The sequence below is a fragment of the Pseudomyrmex gracilis genome, unplaced genomic scaffold (genome assembly GCF_002006095.1).
Source record: "Pseudomyrmex gracilis isolate BER0280 unplaced genomic scaffold, ASM200609v1 scaffold_5, whole genome shotgun sequence".
NCBI classification, from domain to species: Eukaryota; Metazoa; Arthropoda; class Insecta; order Hymenoptera; family Formicidae; genus Pseudomyrmex; species Pseudomyrmex gracilis.
Window position 1 is genome coordinate 293,403 of NW_018020589.1, and position 17,409 is coordinate 310,811.

The following is a 17,409-nucleotide window of genomic DNA, read 5'->3' on the forward strand; positions in this document are numbered from 1 at the left end:
TATATATATATATATATGTATATATAATATATATATGTATATATAATATATATACACGCATATTTCCTCACACATCCAGAACGACTCACATGACCGTTTATACATTCCTTAGTTTAGAAACTTAGGAACCTGAAAGATTCTTTATTAATTATTCAGAAATCCTTCTTTTTCGAGATATAAACGCTCTTTGTTTACCGCAAAATTTTACATGAATACGTATTACACGTAGAATTACAAGAAACAACTGTTAACACCTAGTCTTTTAATAGATAATGATAGAGCAAATCGTTTTATTATTGAAGACCAGCTTATGTCATCTTCAGCAATTTCTTTAAGTAAGTTATAAGCATTTCTAAAATATTATCTCACAAACAGCGTTTATATCTCGAAAAGAATTTCCAAATCTATATTTGTATGACTTTATTTTTAGAGAGAGTAGAACACACACACACACACACACGATATCAAAATCCGGCCACTTATTTCTGAGGCACCTTGTATATATTTTTTTTTAATATTTATTTGTCGATCGAGAAGTTAAAAAGATATAAGCACATTAATAATGTAATCTAAAATTGAATTGTGGTGACTGACTCATTTGTAATCACTTATTACAAAAATCATGGAAATAACTGTCACTACGTTAAAACTTATCGATTGCGATACGTTACTGCGAGTGCAGGAGAACGTCGAGTGGTATTCTCTTGGTCGAGTCCTTCGTGAGACGCGCAGAGCAGCGAGAAGATACAACCAGATGCGTGACGTGCGTGCACGTCGAACATATTAAAAGTACACGAATCGCGACAAGTTTCGTGTTTTGCAATTCGAAACACGTCGGTCGAGATTGCGATTGCGAGTTCGATTTACGAAACTTGGTTATCACATCGAAACTGGAAAATTTTGCGTTTGAGAGAAGCCTATGCACGCACGTTACGCTTCTTCGCAGCACGAGCGCTACACACAGCCAAATAACTAAACATCGACTGACGCAGTAATGTATCATACTTACGTAAACCAGAGACACGATACACACATGTGAGACTGTCTACGGTACAATGCACAAGCGCCGCGTATTATCAATCATGCGGCGAGTTGGAATACTTTTTTATCATGTGCGACTTTGTTTATTGGCTCAACAATGTCACGCTGATTGAAGGTTAATCAAGCGATGTTTTTTTAAGTCAATGACTTTCTTTTTCACGATCTTCTGTGAGTTCTTGACAATCGTTGCAAACAACTGTATTCGTTAGATATTAACCAGTTTTGAATAAAAAAAAAAAAAATTACATCGTGTGCAGGTTTTCTACTCTAAAATATTTGCAGTGATAAATATACAGAGCGCGTGTACTCTCTTCTAGCATTAATATATGAGACATATGTTTTATAAGGGAATTAAATAAAATATGCGCGCATTCATGTGGCTGGATTAAAGCAGGTAACTTTTATTTACGATGAGCTTTACTCTTTTGTAATACACACAGAAATGATGCAGGTCATCTTCACGCGCTTTGTTCTGGCGGTGGTAACCAAATAGATCTTCTCGATTAAAATAATTTAATCGCGAATTAAATCGCTTTTATTCGTGAGTGCGCGCATTTATTTTCTATAATACATAACATCTCTTCGCGAAACAATATTTGTGTGTGTGTGCGTACATCGACGGTACAAAGTGTGCGAGAAACAACAAATTATTAAGATGAATGCGATGTGAAATAATATAATCTATTATTTATAATATAATGTTAGGGGGATTTTTTTTTTAGTTGTGACTATTTTGATGACTATTTTACGTAGATCGCTTAATATTAATGATCTTCGATTATACAAAAATAATTGAGCTAAAATTCGATGCAATCATAACTCTCTAGGTAATATCGAACATATATTGCTATTTCTATAGAGCAACTCTTGACATTTTTGCGCATTTCTCAATTCTACAAAAAAAAGAAAATTACAAGCCTGAGAACTTCTCGCGTGATTACTCTACTTACTACGTAATTTAGTAAATTGGTGCTTCAGAAGTTCTATTTTATTATATCGCACGTTATCACACATCGACTGTGAGTAATGATGTCGTTATCGATGATTGCCGCGCGCATTTGGTTACCACCTGTTAATATTGACACGAGTGTCATGCAATTCAAATTCGAACTTGTAAAATTTTTTTGACCTCAAACTTATTTCACAATAAATATCACGACGTCGCACATCTTCCCCGACTTAGTTAAATCTAACGATAAGTCTATGCGAAAACACGCGAAAAGGGGGGAGGGGGCTAAGTTTCACTATTTCTACGTTTATATCGGTTTTTTGATTTTGTGCGCAGTGCGCATCCAGCACACGTTACGTTATAATTTTCAAATCGCTTGGTTCTGCAAACTAATAAAAAAGAAAAAAATAAAATAAAATAAAATTGTTTACGCAAAAAAATAAGAATAAATTGGCATTACTGCGATATCTGTTGCGCAAACAGCGCTGTCGAAAACAAGTATCGACAGATAACAGACTTGCATACAATACTCATTTCGCTCGTGGTTTTACAGGCACAAAAACAAAATGTGATAACGCGTGCGGTCTAATGTTTGCGGTCTAATTTTTGCAACAATTACTAACAATCTAGAGGAAGGGAAAGGGAAGAATGAGGTAAACAAAAAATGCACGAGTGTCTTCGAAAGAAAAGCACGTAAGAGAAAAATGATTCCGCGTAAGGGGAATTCAGAAAAAAACTTCCGTGTACAAAGAAAACGCAAGAGAAACTCGTCGCGCAATTTCAATTGCAGATATAGTAATGACTAGAATAAATTCAGGAAGTGGAGCGTCCATCGATTCGCAAGGGTGCGGACTCGAGGGAATGTCTTGTTGTCAGATCAGCGAAACGCTCTCTCCCTCTCTCTCTCTCTCTCTCTCTCTCTCTCTCTTTCTCTCTCTTATCTGAGAGAGATGCTATAACGTCTCTTCATTTATCTTGCAACACATGATCGAAGCTATTATCATTATTATTATTCCGTACATTAAAAACAATCTTATAACGAAAAAACACTCTACACACATTAATGTGATATATTCGTCAAAAAAATGACGAGTTTAAAATCGAGAAATGGTTAAAGAGTTAGAGTCGGAAGGGATAATTATTACGACTTGTTAGATAAGTAATCTCTCTTCGTCGACGATTATGTTTGTGTGTGATCTACGCCTGTTCCGAACGACGTCTTCGTCCGAAGTAGTCCGCACTCGAGAGCCCCATGTATTTTCTCAACGCTTGGGTAGCGGCGAAGGAACGACCGAGTCCCATATCAGATCGCTTAGTGCTGCGGATGTGGGATTTTATTAAGTTACCGTTCGAATCGGTTACATCGTGCAGAAAGGAACCGAAATTATTATTTTTTTTTTTTTTTTTTTTTCCAGGCAATATATCTTGATAAATATTGATTTGATTTGTAAGTAAACCCTCCCTCTGTTTCCTTTCAAAAAACTTTCTCTCCATGTAAAATACTTTTCTAGAGTAAATCTTAATCTGCAACTTACAGGCTTTTTACTATCAGATAAACGTAAAAGTTATCGGATAAAATAATTCGAAATTTCCAAAAGAGAGATAAATTGTTATCTTCAATGGAATTTACGTGTAACGTTCACCTTCTAACGGTGTAAAAATCTTACTTTTCAATCTCAGGGCGATTTACAACGGTGTGACTGAGACGAGAAAGTATCTCTAGAAGCTCGTCTCGGTCTATGTCATCCTGTTGATCCCAATAGGTCTCACGGCTGCGTGCGCACAAAATTATAGATTAGTCAATTATCTCGATTGCGAGAACAGATTTCGCTCTACGTGACATAAGAATGCATGAAGAATTTAATTTAATCGACTATCGAAAAATCTCTATTGCAAAAAATCTAATTGCAATTTTTGCAAAAAGTGCATAAAACGGAACTAGGAACTGAACTGAGGGAGATAAAACTAGAGATAAATATATATATAAGTACAAAAATGATGTTAAAAGTTATGTACGCTTTTATTTGCGATTGAAAATTATCTGTCGTGATTGTCTGAAACGTGTCATCCGGCGAGACACTTTCAGAATTCCTTTCTATCGGCCAGCACGCCATGTCAAACGGAACTGGGTTAAACTGTTCAACGCGCGAGCACTTCTTTGTTCTCTCGTTCAACATTTATCTATTTATTTAAATATGCGATTGCAATTTATTACATTGCGCGATTCTCACACTAAACGTATTTCAAAATTTATCATAAATATATTAGGTCTACCGGAAAGTTCTGTCCGTTTTTGGAATAAAACAAAATACAAATTTTTCTTACCGTCAATAAACTTTATTAAATAATATAATATAATCATTATTATTAATGATTTCTTGCCAGCGTGAGGGCAATTTGTATATCCCATTTTTGAAAAATTAAGAAAAATTTGTATTTTGTTTTATTCCAAAAACGGACAGAACTTTCCGGTAGTCCTAATATAATGAGATTACAGAGATAATATTCTCTGTGTGATAGACGAGATGAGCAGTATGACTAAACAAAAAATGACTCTGGTGATTACTTCTCATTTTACTTCATTTTCTCACATGTAAAAGAAAAAATGGAAAAGAAAAGAAAAAAGAAAAGTTTCAACAACATTCCATTGTTCATACTAGTAACTATATACGCAGTGTCATTTATATTTATACGTATCCTAATCTTTTTTTTCGTCCCTTGTGTTTTCTTCTGATTTATTCGATATTACCTGTGGGGTATTGCGTCGACTGTGGGACTCGAAATTACGACAAAAGCTGCGAACGCCAACAGAGTACACAAAGCGGTCACTTTGGGCTGCATCTAAAATTAACGAATTGACGAATTAAATCGTAAAATAATTAATTGCTCTTGTAATAACAAATATCTCTCTCGGGAAATTGTGTGTGTAATGCATAAATATATAAATACGCGAAACAAGAAATTATTCAACTCTCATCCGATTACATTGTGTAAATAAACCGGTTATATAAATATATCAGAGAGAAAGAGAGTGACAAGTAAAAGACGATGACAGTTAATTTCGGCGCTAAATAAGTTGCGAACGTGAATACAGCCGACACGTTCGCACGTTCGTTTCCCATATAATATGTAATTCTGCGTTATTCATCCTCTTTGCGCTACTATTAGCGCCACTATCTCCAACATTTAATGGAGAATTATGTACGGTGATTTCAACGAATACGCTTCGTCGTGCATACACATGCGGATTAAAGGGCAGTAAACCCCCCGAGAGAGAAACGTTCCTGATTACGAGCAACCTCGTTTGCCACCTTGCGCACCACGTAGCGATGGATTAGATACCAAATAGATGTTTCAAATATATATGTATATGGTATAGCATACTTACGGAGAATTTCGGCTCTTGTCATATTCTACATTCAACTTAAGCTTGAATAATCAAGTTCAACAGACGCTAAAGGAATAGCAAATTATAATTGAATAAAACTAAATATAAATAGAAATTAAGAAAACGAATGCTTTTTTTTTTTACTACGTTCCTCTACCACAAGAAAATATCTTGTCATAAAAACTTACTAAAATTTTCAAAAGCAAAGTTCTTTTAGATTAAAAAAAAACTTACTGTTTCTTTGCGCTGACTAAAGTGTATCTCTAAATATATTTGTAAGTACGGTTTTTTTTTTTTATCTCGAGCAACACGGTATTGTTGAACTATTGCAATAGATATAGTTCGTATCTTTTCAAGTATCTTCTCTAAGACACGGGAAACTTCGCTGTTAAATGAAACGCGAAATATAAGGCGAACGAGTTGAGATCACGGAGAATATGGTTGAAAACGAACACGAAACAATAGGCCCTCCAGAATATGGAGAAAAGTTAGCGGTCTCGGCTAACAAACTATTCAACTGGCGACTCGCGGGAAACATTCCACCGTCATTTGACGGTAACGCACACGAGCGGGCATTCTGTGGGATAACAGCGTGTGTGCGAGAATAGATGCACGTGATGCAAGGGTAGGGTTTAGAACTTAACTGAAACGACTTTAGCTCCCTATAATGTGTGTGAAACAGTTGTTAGGAATTTTCTACGCTATATTAGTCTTTTACGAGATAAAAGAATTAAATGTAAATCATAATTTGACGAAATTATAAACAATATCTATACAACATTTCACAGAGTTTCAATTATATTTTAAGCAGATAGTGACGCGCTTAGATATTTTATAATTTATAGATGAAAAATACATTCTTTTCTTTTTATTTTTCAGATTTTTTTTGCAAGTCGCCTATTTATTTGATAGTTTATTTATTTATTCAACCATTCATTTATAATGTAATTATAACTCACTTTGTGAAGGAAATCGCGAGTGTGCATTATATATATATGTATAAATATGAGTGATTGGATAAAAAAAATAATTGCTAACTAGGTTGTTATTTCATATTCGTTATTTCCGCATTTATTTCCGTCTGCAAAAAGCGTTTATCACTCTGTGTCAGCAGTGTAACGCCATTTCATTCTTTTATACTCTATTAAAGCAAATTATTATATGTACAATCGATTTCACAATACCTTACCGTGCCGTTTTATTATTCTGCCTGAAGTGTTTGTTAACAGCAATTTTACGCGAACAGAGAGTCTCTCTTTAAACAAACCTATATGTAGCCCTTGCAAATTGTTTCTACATTCGCGTGATTTGTGGATAAAATTGCTTTTGAAATCTGAACTGTTGTTCACACATTGCGATTAAATCTCAATATATTTTGCAAATATTTATCTACTGTTTATTTTTAGTAAGTTAAGTATTTCCTTACGTAGAATTTTATAATATCGAAGATAAAGTAAGAAGGTACTCTATACGGAAAGTTAATGTTGCGAGAAAGCGCTTAAACGTTGCGTTTAATCCTCTTTGGTTGCCATCAATGCGAATTAGACGATTCTGGCGCCATCGTCTCTCCAGTTTATTGTACTCAACGTCAAACTAAGTCGCGATTTATATAAACCCGCGTAATTTTAGTCGAATTTATCGTCTCTACGGTTTGCTGAAACGCGTACGTATATACTAAACAAAATATGGGCAAGATAAATCAAATTATATTAATTAAAAACAAAAAGTTACGCAGACATCAAAGAGGTATGCTAACCGCACGGTTAACATCGTTAGTTCAAGGAAAATTTATTTTTCCAGGAAACAAAGTCCCCGATAATTGTTCCCGGTAGTGCCGTCATAATCACAACGAATCTAATAAAGCGATAATCGAATTTCGATCCAGAGAGTACTGCAACTATCACGGTCATTTTTTCTTGTTCCCCGTCGTAAAAATTTTCTTTTTTATATTCCTTTGTACAAAAATATGTTTTTTATTTTATAATTTTAATCAATAATATAATTGATAAAAAATATGATTGATCGAGATAATGTGATTGAATCGTTCGATCAATTTAACATTTTCGAAAGTCTCTCTCTGTCAGGCAGTTTTAATGAATTAAATCGTTCATGTTTGAAAAAAAAAAATCGATTACGAGAGTTTATCGGAAATTTCCTTATATAAAATTCAAGATGTCAAACACTGTGCAAAGTATTATCGCGCGATACAATGACCAGAAAATTACATTTTCCCGATGCGCGTGCTTGCAGATTAGAACGTGAGATTAAATGATACGAATCCGCCGTCTCTTTCTTCAAGCTCTTCCAATAACGGTTTTAGCGCGATTTTACGAGCAGTTCGACGGTCAATACGACTACGCGCAGAACGAGCAATGCTGTCTTTATGGGGAAATATTTGCCTGACCGGAGACATCATTTCGCGCAGCTAGAAAAAAAACGAGAGAAGCAACGTTTCGCAACGTCTTGATAGGTTGTCATATATCTCAGCCGCGTTTATGGTGTATCTCTCCATTTTTATGCGATCATTGTGGGTTAATAAATACGCGTGGCAGAATGCGAATTTCGAGAATGCAAGGTTTGCAAAATCGCGCGAAACGTGATCTCTTTCGAAAATTCTCAGATCGCGATCCGTAACTTTGCGGATTGTTTTATAAAACACTAGATAGGGTAAAAGACCCAATTACTGTCACCTGAATAATAAACTCTGGCGTTAGCGAATTGTTTTTACTATTTATTTATCAAAAACATGTGTTTTTCTTTTTATCTGGTATTATTCAACGTTTCTAATATAAGAAAAAAAATAATACGTCCCTCAAAATCTCTATTTTTATTTATAAAATAATAATTAAAAAAGAACGATGCGAGAGCTATTACTGTCACTTCTAAAATGAAAGAAATGAAACAAGAATGTTGAGTGCTGTGGATTTTTTGTTATATTAATTGCACTTAAAATTCTATGTTAGATTTTTTTCATGCATAACTTTTTAGGATTTATTTAATATTTTAAATAAAATAGCTTAGGGTGACATTAATTGGACAGGTGACAGTAATTGGGTCTTTTACCTTACATGTGTAATAATCGCGTTCTTGTACTTTTTAAATTTTTAATTTCGTTCCGAGATATCTCTATGTATACATAGTTTAGTTAAGATCCTGCCAGCTGCATCATGAACAATAGAACGCATTAACGAGAACTTCTTGTTGAATTTGCGATACTGCTAACGTTCGGATACCAATTGGAGATTTGATAGATTCAGATCAATCGATACAGATCTTCCGTTGAATTGATATTCGTATCTGTTAATACTTTCCGTTTGAGACAATCAATGTTTCCATTTTTCTCTTGAAAGCTTGTTAAACTTTAATGAGAAAGTGAATAGGATAACGGAATAAAATTGCAGAAATGTAATTAAGAGTTAAACCATAATCCTCTCTCGTTTCTTCAATCTGCTTTACATGATGCTCAAAATTGCTTCGATCAGCAAAGTCGAATCCTTACAAGACTCTTGGAACGCTCATGTATCGGCGACACGTGTGCCGTGTTTCGCTCTTAATTTTGACATAGTTCTGTCGCGGACAAAAGGGCAGTTCTGAACTTTACGAGTCGAGCAGTCGACATTTCAGCTCTTTATCGGGCGCGATAGAATTTTTCTGGTCAGTAGACGATTTACGTGACGTTACATGAATCCTGAGACTGCTCGACTTCCTGCTCCACTTGGACAGATAAGCTTGTGAATTTTCACAGATTCAGCGCACGTTCGACGACAAAGCTATTTTTCTTCTCGAGAAGAAACGCAAATATTGTTTCAAAAAATTTTTACGTACGCTTGGAAAATTTCCGTTTTTTATCGATGCGGATCTCTTTTAGAATTTTTTTATTTCCGATTTTTTACATTATATTTGCATTTGCATTAGAAGTAATATCACTCAGAGATATTAAAATGTGTGGTAGTGTGAACAGAAAATGATATCTGTTTTGTGAACGATTTTTTATATTAGGGAGGTAAAATATATTATAACTTATATATTAAACACATTTTTTTTTCTACAAGTCGACTTAGGGAAAATTCTTCAAAGAATCGATAAACTAAACTTTCAGACGTGTTACCACAAGACTGCGAAGTGTATTTCATGCACGCGTATAATGCAACGGAATTTCTCAACGTAGTGGAATTTCGACTTTGCCGGTATCACGAATGAAGCGCCTTTGTTTCGGAAAAGTCCTTTTTCCCGCCGTTCGTCATTGCTGTCATTGTTATCGTAGTTATTCTATCCGCGCTTTGAGAATTTTGCACGTCACAAACGATGAAACACGTCTGTTACACAGATAACGTATGTGTGTGCGCGTACATGTGGTGTGTGCGTCTGTGAAATTTTATATCTACTTTTTTTATATCCACCATAAAATTTTTAAAGAATTCAGAGCGAAAAAGAACTTGGAAAAAAAACTGTCTTTTTTATATTAATGTTAGGATTAATGTTAGGATTAATGCTAGGGTTAATGTTTAATATTATGTACAGAGTTTGTTGGCAAGTAACATTTTCAAAGATACATAATTAAGAAGACATCTCTTAAGAAGTTATGAGACACCTCTCCGTGAAATGTCTGTAATCACTATATAGGTAATACACAAGTTCGGTCAAAACTGCTTGTATCTTTCAAAATGATGCATCATTTTCTTGACATTTATATATTAGATATTTCTTCTGCGCGCGTCGTTTGATCGAAATTTGCCATGTAAGAGTCTGTCGCGCGCGTAAAGTAAATTAATTCATCATAAAGCTTCAGATAGAAGTTCTCGATATCTAATTAAACATTCCAATTAAACAGTAGTAGTTTAGCAGCAGTAACGCGGCAGCTTTAAGAGATCGGCATAAGAGTTATATAGCTCTAATTAAAATTTCTACTTGCCAGTAAGAACGATGAACAAAAACAATTAAATCAATTATAAGAGCGGGTAAGTATTTAAAAAAAAAAAATATATACTGATTGAAAATTACACGCTATTATAACAAAATACTGAAGAATATTCTTGTCGTGATCCTTTTATATCCTTCTTGAAAGTAAAATACAAATGGAAAATGCTAAATTAATTGCGTCTTGCGTAAGATAAATTTTGCCTCGCAACGATTGAAGTGATAAAGCTATTACGTCAATGATAAAGCTAACACACATGCACGAGAAAATTACCGTTCTCGCTGTAATCTTGCAATAATCTAATTTTAAATGCCCGAGGGATTTGGGGTAAACCAAATATATACACACTGTGCGCACACACTGTTAAGAAAGTGCATTGCTTGACATACGTAAATGAATTTTATAATAAAATCGCAAGCTTGTGTGTGTGTGTGTGTGTGTAGATTAGATCGATATTTGGAGAGCCAGTAGCTGCTCTTAAACGTGTACCTATTAATCTATATTAACTTCAATTTAGTTAGATTGAAAATGTTTGTTTAAAAATGAATAAACAAGTGTAAAGTACACTCGCGCGCGTTACAATAAATTATTTCCAGACATTTTAACACAATTAATGTTTCAATCAATTTATCGCATTTGTTAACGTCAGATTTATTATTTTTTAACAAAATTAAATTTCAGCTTTTAGTTAATTTGATTAAAATGTAGCGCTTATTTATGAAATTGTCATGAGGTAACAGAACACGCTTTCTATAATTTCAAATGTTAATTAATTGTCAATATTTCTCTCGCGTCTTAATCACTGTAACAAGCAATTTCAAATACTTCCGTAATTATTACCGTCAATAGATTATTACCGTTTTATTAAACACCGGTAAGCGTGGCCGCGGTCTCATCCGGCGACATTTATCACATTTGAAGAACTCTCCCGACTTGAACGACTCCACTCTCGAATTATTACTCAAGAAGCATTTTGTTTTGTTTTTTATATTTCGAAATATTATAATTTATTTAAGTTTAAATCGAGCACATCTCATCCTTTACATTTTTATTGCCAATATTCGTTTATCAGTAATATTTGTTTATTTTCTCTCTTTTATTTTATTTAATAACGATGATATTACGTTGTTTCGTTTTGTGCGAAGAGAAACGTGAACAATAATTAATGCAATTAGTTTTGCCGTTGCAATGCATTAATATACAATAATTAATGCAATTAGCTTCTCCGTTGATCTCAATGTTCGTTTATTAAAATCAAATATTTGTGCAACAACATTGCGATACGGGATAGTGTTACGGCTTAAGTTTATCCGCGCAATACAAATTGAATGCGGCTTGTCAATCATGCTATTTTTCACGATACAACGCGTAAACTTCGGCTTCTTTTTGTCGCAAACTCTTTTGTTATCAAGAGAGAGGCTGTGCCATATCTTTTCGATCAAGAAGACAAACTGACCTCCGTGTTTATTTTATGGAAACAATATCTCGATAATGTTTTTCTTGTAGGAAAGAGGCGACACGGTTTGATAGTTGCGACTCTCACTCGTTTCACTCGTCGACCCTCAAAAGTCGACCCTTACGACCCGATGATACCACGTCGTCATGATAACATTACGCGACACATATAAAACAATATTTATTCTAATAATATCTTAATATCTTTTTAATATTTTTTTAAACGGACAATAAAGTACAAATTTTGTCATAAATTTTTGTAAACACTTTGAGATTTTAATGCGACGGTTAATCACACGAGATGTGAAAAAAATCACGAGAAGATATATATATATATATATGAGTGTTTATTTAATTTTACGTTACGATAAGCGATTGTTTTTTAAGTAAGAAGATCATAGACGAAAGAGTGCGAGCTTAGAATATCTCTTGTAAATGACAGAGGTAGTTTGCAGGAAAAATAATCGTCGCCATTAAATCGGTTATGCGTCGTTACATGAGCACTTTTGCCATTTGCGCTTTTATATTAAAAGTTACTGCCTTTTCAGTCCGTTGGAATTTCTATGGTCGTCACCGCATAGTAGGCGGGTTTACCTATAAATCAATGACTTTGCGCGTCAAACAACTTGAGTAAAAAATTCTTAACTTCCGCAGTTTTTCTCGCGATATAAATTAAATTTATATATGTTTACAAGAGAGAAAAAAAGAGCGGAGAAAAGATACGTACCAAGTTTTAATCGAATTAGTGTAGTTAAAATAAACGCACGGTCGCGGTGTGTCGCGAGTTTGTTTCGATATCGATTGTTGACAATATTGTTTTAGAGCTCTTTAGATAAACAATTATATTCCGCAATTTTCGTTCGCGAGAGAAAAGTGGCACGGAAAATTAGATTAATGTGTTGTGAAAATGAGCGATAGTTTATGTTACTGTGTTTCACGTGTAAGCACGTTTGCGGGCACATAAACTCTTGAATAAATATGAAATACACACCTTCGATGTGCATGCATGTGCATGAACACTGGTTCGTGCGGAAGTAAATACTTTAAATTGTTTACGACGAGAAATATATATATGTATAGCGACGAGGTACAACATCCTCTCTCACCGCTCTCATTTCGTTGAGTATGAAGTTAAAGCTCGTTCTTGGTTACAGGTAGAAGTTACTACCATCAAGGACCCATTCATACGCAATTCACACACATATCGTCATAAAATGACATTACTCGTGTCGTTTCGCGCGGAGCGCAATTTGCTTTTCTGTAACCGCTTTATAATGTACAACACGCTTATAATATTTCAAAACACGCGTTCCATTTGTAAAATTTTTAATTCCGCGTTTCTAAATTCATAAAATCTTTTAATTATCCTACGCCAAATATGTATTTTTTTTTCACTAAAAGTTGTGTGTGCAAGTTTTTTGCGTAGTTTTATCTTGTAAAATACAATTTTTTGGAGATTAATTTTCTCATTCTTCGTCCAGTTAAGGTCAGCAAGAACGTGCTTTGATATATAACGATATTTTTTTTTTTTTTCACAACTCTCGGAGCCAATTCTTGCGCGTTCAACATTTTGGTCGGCGCGGCGAGACGATGATTATCAAAAAATATGCAAATAACGATAATAATAATAAATAATCTTTTCTTATTTAGTACTCTGTGTTTTGAGGTTTTGTCGAGAGAAGTTTTCTTCGCAATGTAAAAAAAATTCACAATGTAAAATATCCACGTTTTCGCGCACGAAAAAAAACAATCGTGTAAAGATATTTCACTAGTAAGTTTTATAATTATTCCGTAAAGCGTGTAAACTTTTGTAAATTTTTTTTCTCTTCGATTTTGATTTGTCTTTTGTGGCAAGTTCTCGTAATTGTTCCCTATTTTTTTCCTTCACTTTCTTGTGATATTTTTTTAAATCCTGCTACTTAAGACCGTGTTTCTACAAATGCGAAGTTTTTAACGTTCCGAGAGAAAACAGAAACCAGATTTTGATCGAATAAAGAATTATAAGAATGTGAAAGGATGAAACGTTTTACCACAGTTAAATGATCCGCAAACCGGATGCTAAGCTTTCAGAAAGCAGAATAACACAGGTTTTACTTCTTTGTTTCTTTCTTTCTTTTATGACACTGATGACGCAGCTTTTTCATTGGCAGAAGACACGTTAATGCTTTTCGTGATGCTCGTAAATTTGTTTCCGATTATATTGCGTTAAAAATTACATTTTTGGTGCACAGTTTTCGAAATTACGTTTTAAATTTGTTGCTTGACAATTTGTTGCTTTACACTTTCACAAAATTGCGCGAAAATTTTGTAATCTTTTGCCGATTGAATGTTTCACGTAGTGTGTGCACATGTATTATATTTTACTGATAAAAAAAAACTAATTTAACAATAAAAATTTTTTAAGCGTGCAACAACTTAAGCAAATGTTTGTGCATAATTCAAACGATTGGTTGAAGTTATTGGTTAATTATTGATCGATTATGTCGTTTTTGTCAAAAAAAAAATCCATTTTACGAAGATACGCGGAGTAATTCTGTTTCACACGTAATTTCCTTTGCTTATTAATAGCGCGTCCGCGAGTAATTAGATATTAATCGATTGCAAATTATCATAATGCATCCGCTGTGGTTCTCAACGCTTTCATCTTTTTCTAAACACACGCCAGTAATTTCTCTTCGTGTTGCCAATAGTAGTATCGCGAAACCACGATTGGTCATTACCCGCGGTATGCCTTGCTTCATTAGGTTTATCTGTCAACAATTAATCCTTTGGCGTTACAAGCTATTATGCATCCTTTGCATCACAATTACGTTACGTAATGAGAGCGTAAAATGAACATTGATGACGACAGGCATTTTGTCACCTATATAAAAAACGTATAATATTATAACATACGTACGTATTTTTAATCACGAGAAAGTTTTATCAAAATAATGTTCTCTTAATAGAGAAGAAACACTTGAAAAATATTATTTCATCGAGTCTTGAAAATTGTTTTTGCTTAAATGAGAATAAAATATTTCGGAGATAAACTTTTGTACATATTCGCACGAAGGAAAAGTGATTTAAAATTGTATTTAATTTGAAGTAAAAAAAAAAAAAAAAAACAGGCGAACAATTTTTGTGTCATATTTCACGAGAATTGATTGCGATGATAAGCTAGCGAGACAGACGTAATATAAAATCTGCCGTGAGGCAAATTACTACAATTCTTCCTTTAATAAATTCTTCGAGAAAAGTATTATAGAATGAATTCTCCCTCTCTCTTCCACGGCAACATTGAACGTAGAAATTAAGCGTCAGAAAAAAAGAGTATAAATATTTTCGCGAACATATTTTTACACTGAAGAATAGAGAGCGATTATTTGCCGTAAGTTTCTCTGAATTGAGAAACTGTGAGTAGTTTCAGCGTAGCGCATGGTCTCACTACTGTCCGCGTAACGCACGATCTTACTACTGAGAGAAACCCCCGCGCCAGAAGTTCTCAGTTGAATAATCACACAAGTGCGGAGTTACTTCCCTAACTACTATCAAGATATATATCAGATTGCATAACCGTGCGAGTGTAATTTATTACTCGATTTGCTTGAAAGTTCGCCGTTGCTAACACAATGGCACAACATTATTCTAGCATAGAACTAACATCAAATATCTTTCGAAAAATACTACGCGAAAATTCAATTCTCGTTGAATCAAATTAAGAGAAACAAGTGAGGAATAAAATTCACTTTTAAATTACTTTTTAAAATCTACACGTATTTTAATTTTTTTTTTTTTGTAAAATGAGCAGATATTTCATAATGATTGCTCAATTTTTCTTTTGACAAAATGCGGATTAAATTCCAAGGATTTATACAAATCGCAGACGTAATAATAAAAAGAAGTGAGAAAACTTTGCTTAAAAATAATAATAACAACAACACCGCAACCTTATCGAGTGTTGTACAATTACACATATACGAAAAAATACAAACAAGAAAACTAGGATATAAAAATATGGTAAGAGTGACTCAAAGGGCAAGGCTACAGCTAACAAGGCTGTTTAAAAGCCTTACCGAAAAAAAACGAGAAAATAAAAATAAAAATAAACGCTAGAAATATACTGTTGTTTTTCTTAATATGTCGAGTTTTTTTTTTTAATGAAAAAAAAGATTCACAAGTGTGTGTCTGCTTACCTTATATTACTGATAAAATCCGGAAAGTCAATAGGAGGAAGCGGTTTTACTGAAGAATATCTAGCGCGGATGGTTCGTCGTCCAGCGACGGTGAATACGGTTCTGCGATGGCGAAGCGTTCGCCGACCGTTTATATAAGCGCGACTTTGTGACTCTCGCACCCCATTCACGCCCCCACCCATACGGCCGCTTTCCACCCCTGTCTCCGGCAGCCGTTGAAGCTCGTCCAATCAATTCTCGTGTATCCGTGTACATACTTCGGCCCATTCTCCTTGCTCACAATTCTAGTTGAGCTCGAATAAAACGATGACGAACTCGCTAAGATTTTTGAGCTAAAGCATATTCCACAGGTGCTCGTCCCCGCGAGATCTTCTCGCAGTCACCCTTTGATGATGGATAATCGGCGTTATCTGCCGAAGAAGCGCTGAGAGGTACGCTAAATGGAATTTTATTATTTATGATGTTATAAGAAAGGATGTTATAAAAGCATTTTTATATTTTCTTATATTTTCTTGAATTTTTAAGCTAAATATTTTTAATATCTTAATTAAACTTTTATTTCGTAATTGTTTCGAAGTACATCTCTTACTCATCGCGTATTATAGTACTGTGCAAGAAATAAAAGTTGCACTTTCATCTACCCGAGAAGAATCCGCGATAGATTTCGAATTTCAATCGTTTAAATCTCTAGGTTATATCGGCAATTTTGGAATTAGAGCTTTCGAAACAGGATAGTGTGGGAATGCAAACCGGTCGAAACGCAAACCGCGAGATATTTTCTTGTGACTCGTTCGTGTCCGTTTTCACATTGGATTCGTGTCGGTTTTCGATTCACCGTATGAAAAATATGAAATATCGACTGTTAAACATACAACTCGCCATTCATTTTATAGCAAATTATCAAAATTATTATCTACATCTGTGAACATGGGAATTTTGTCACTTTAACAATCTTTAAGGAAACTCTTCCGAACCGCTTAACATATTACGTTGTATACAAACATAATAAAATTCAGCGAGTCACTAGACAAACGTTTCGTGTGAAAGCAAACGGGATAGAAAAAAAAAAAAAAAAGGAGAAAAAGAAAACAGGTTAAGAGAAAATATCGAGTCACAGCAGTCGTTAGTCACGTCCGAGCCATCAATTTTCGATATAAAGCTACAGCTATTCGATTCCTACATCCGTTTGACGCTAAAGGATTCGGATCGAAAACGAAAACTTGCCAATTGTCTGGGAATCGGGAACGCTTTGTATATATTTCAATTTGTTCTCGATTACTTAAATAAATATTGATTTCTAAGGGACGATTTTCCTTTTTGTGTATATTTGTTCCGACGTTTTTGTAATTATGAGAGAGAAGAAGAATATAAAGACTGTGTACAAGATTGACATTCGTCTCTTTTTTTCTCACCTTTCTAACAGAAAGTTTAACAACACATTCAAATTCTCTCTACGGTCGAGATCGAAAGCTCTTCTAAAAAA

At 34.2% G+C, this 17,409-nt stretch overlaps 2 protein-coding genes across 5 annotated transcripts in view; both read right to left on the minus strand.

Annotated features, from left to right (window-relative positions):
• LOC109857705 (lysosomal acid phosphatase-like) overlaps positions 1–1,030 on the minus strand; it is a 5,065-nt gene extending 4,035 nt beyond the window's left edge. For 2 of the 4 annotated variants that reach the window (XM_020434326.1, XM_020434299.1), the window contains exon 1: positions 672–975. The gene's annotated coding sequence lies outside the window, so the exon portion shown is untranslated. Of the gene's footprint in view, positions 1–594; positions 976–1,009 lie in introns of those variants that run through there. The other 2 variants (XM_020434317.1, XM_020434308.1) reach the window with 2 other exon arrangements.
• A 1,834-nt stretch (positions 1,031–2,864) lies between these two features.
• On the minus strand, positions 2,865–16,015 carry LOC109857724 (diuretic hormone class 2-like). Its single transcript, XM_020434338.1, has 4 exons — positions 15,927–16,015; positions 4,740–4,831; positions 3,658–3,762; positions 2,865–3,308 (listed from the first exon to the last, which is right to left on the minus strand). The coding sequence occupies exons 2-4, from the start codon at positions 4,829–4,831 to the stop codon at positions 3,188–3,190; spliced, it is 318 nt and encodes a 105-aa protein (XP_020289927.1). The 5' UTR covers positions 15,927–16,015; the 3' UTR covers positions 2,865–3,187.
• Positions 16,016–17,409: the final 1,394 nt, after the last annotated feature.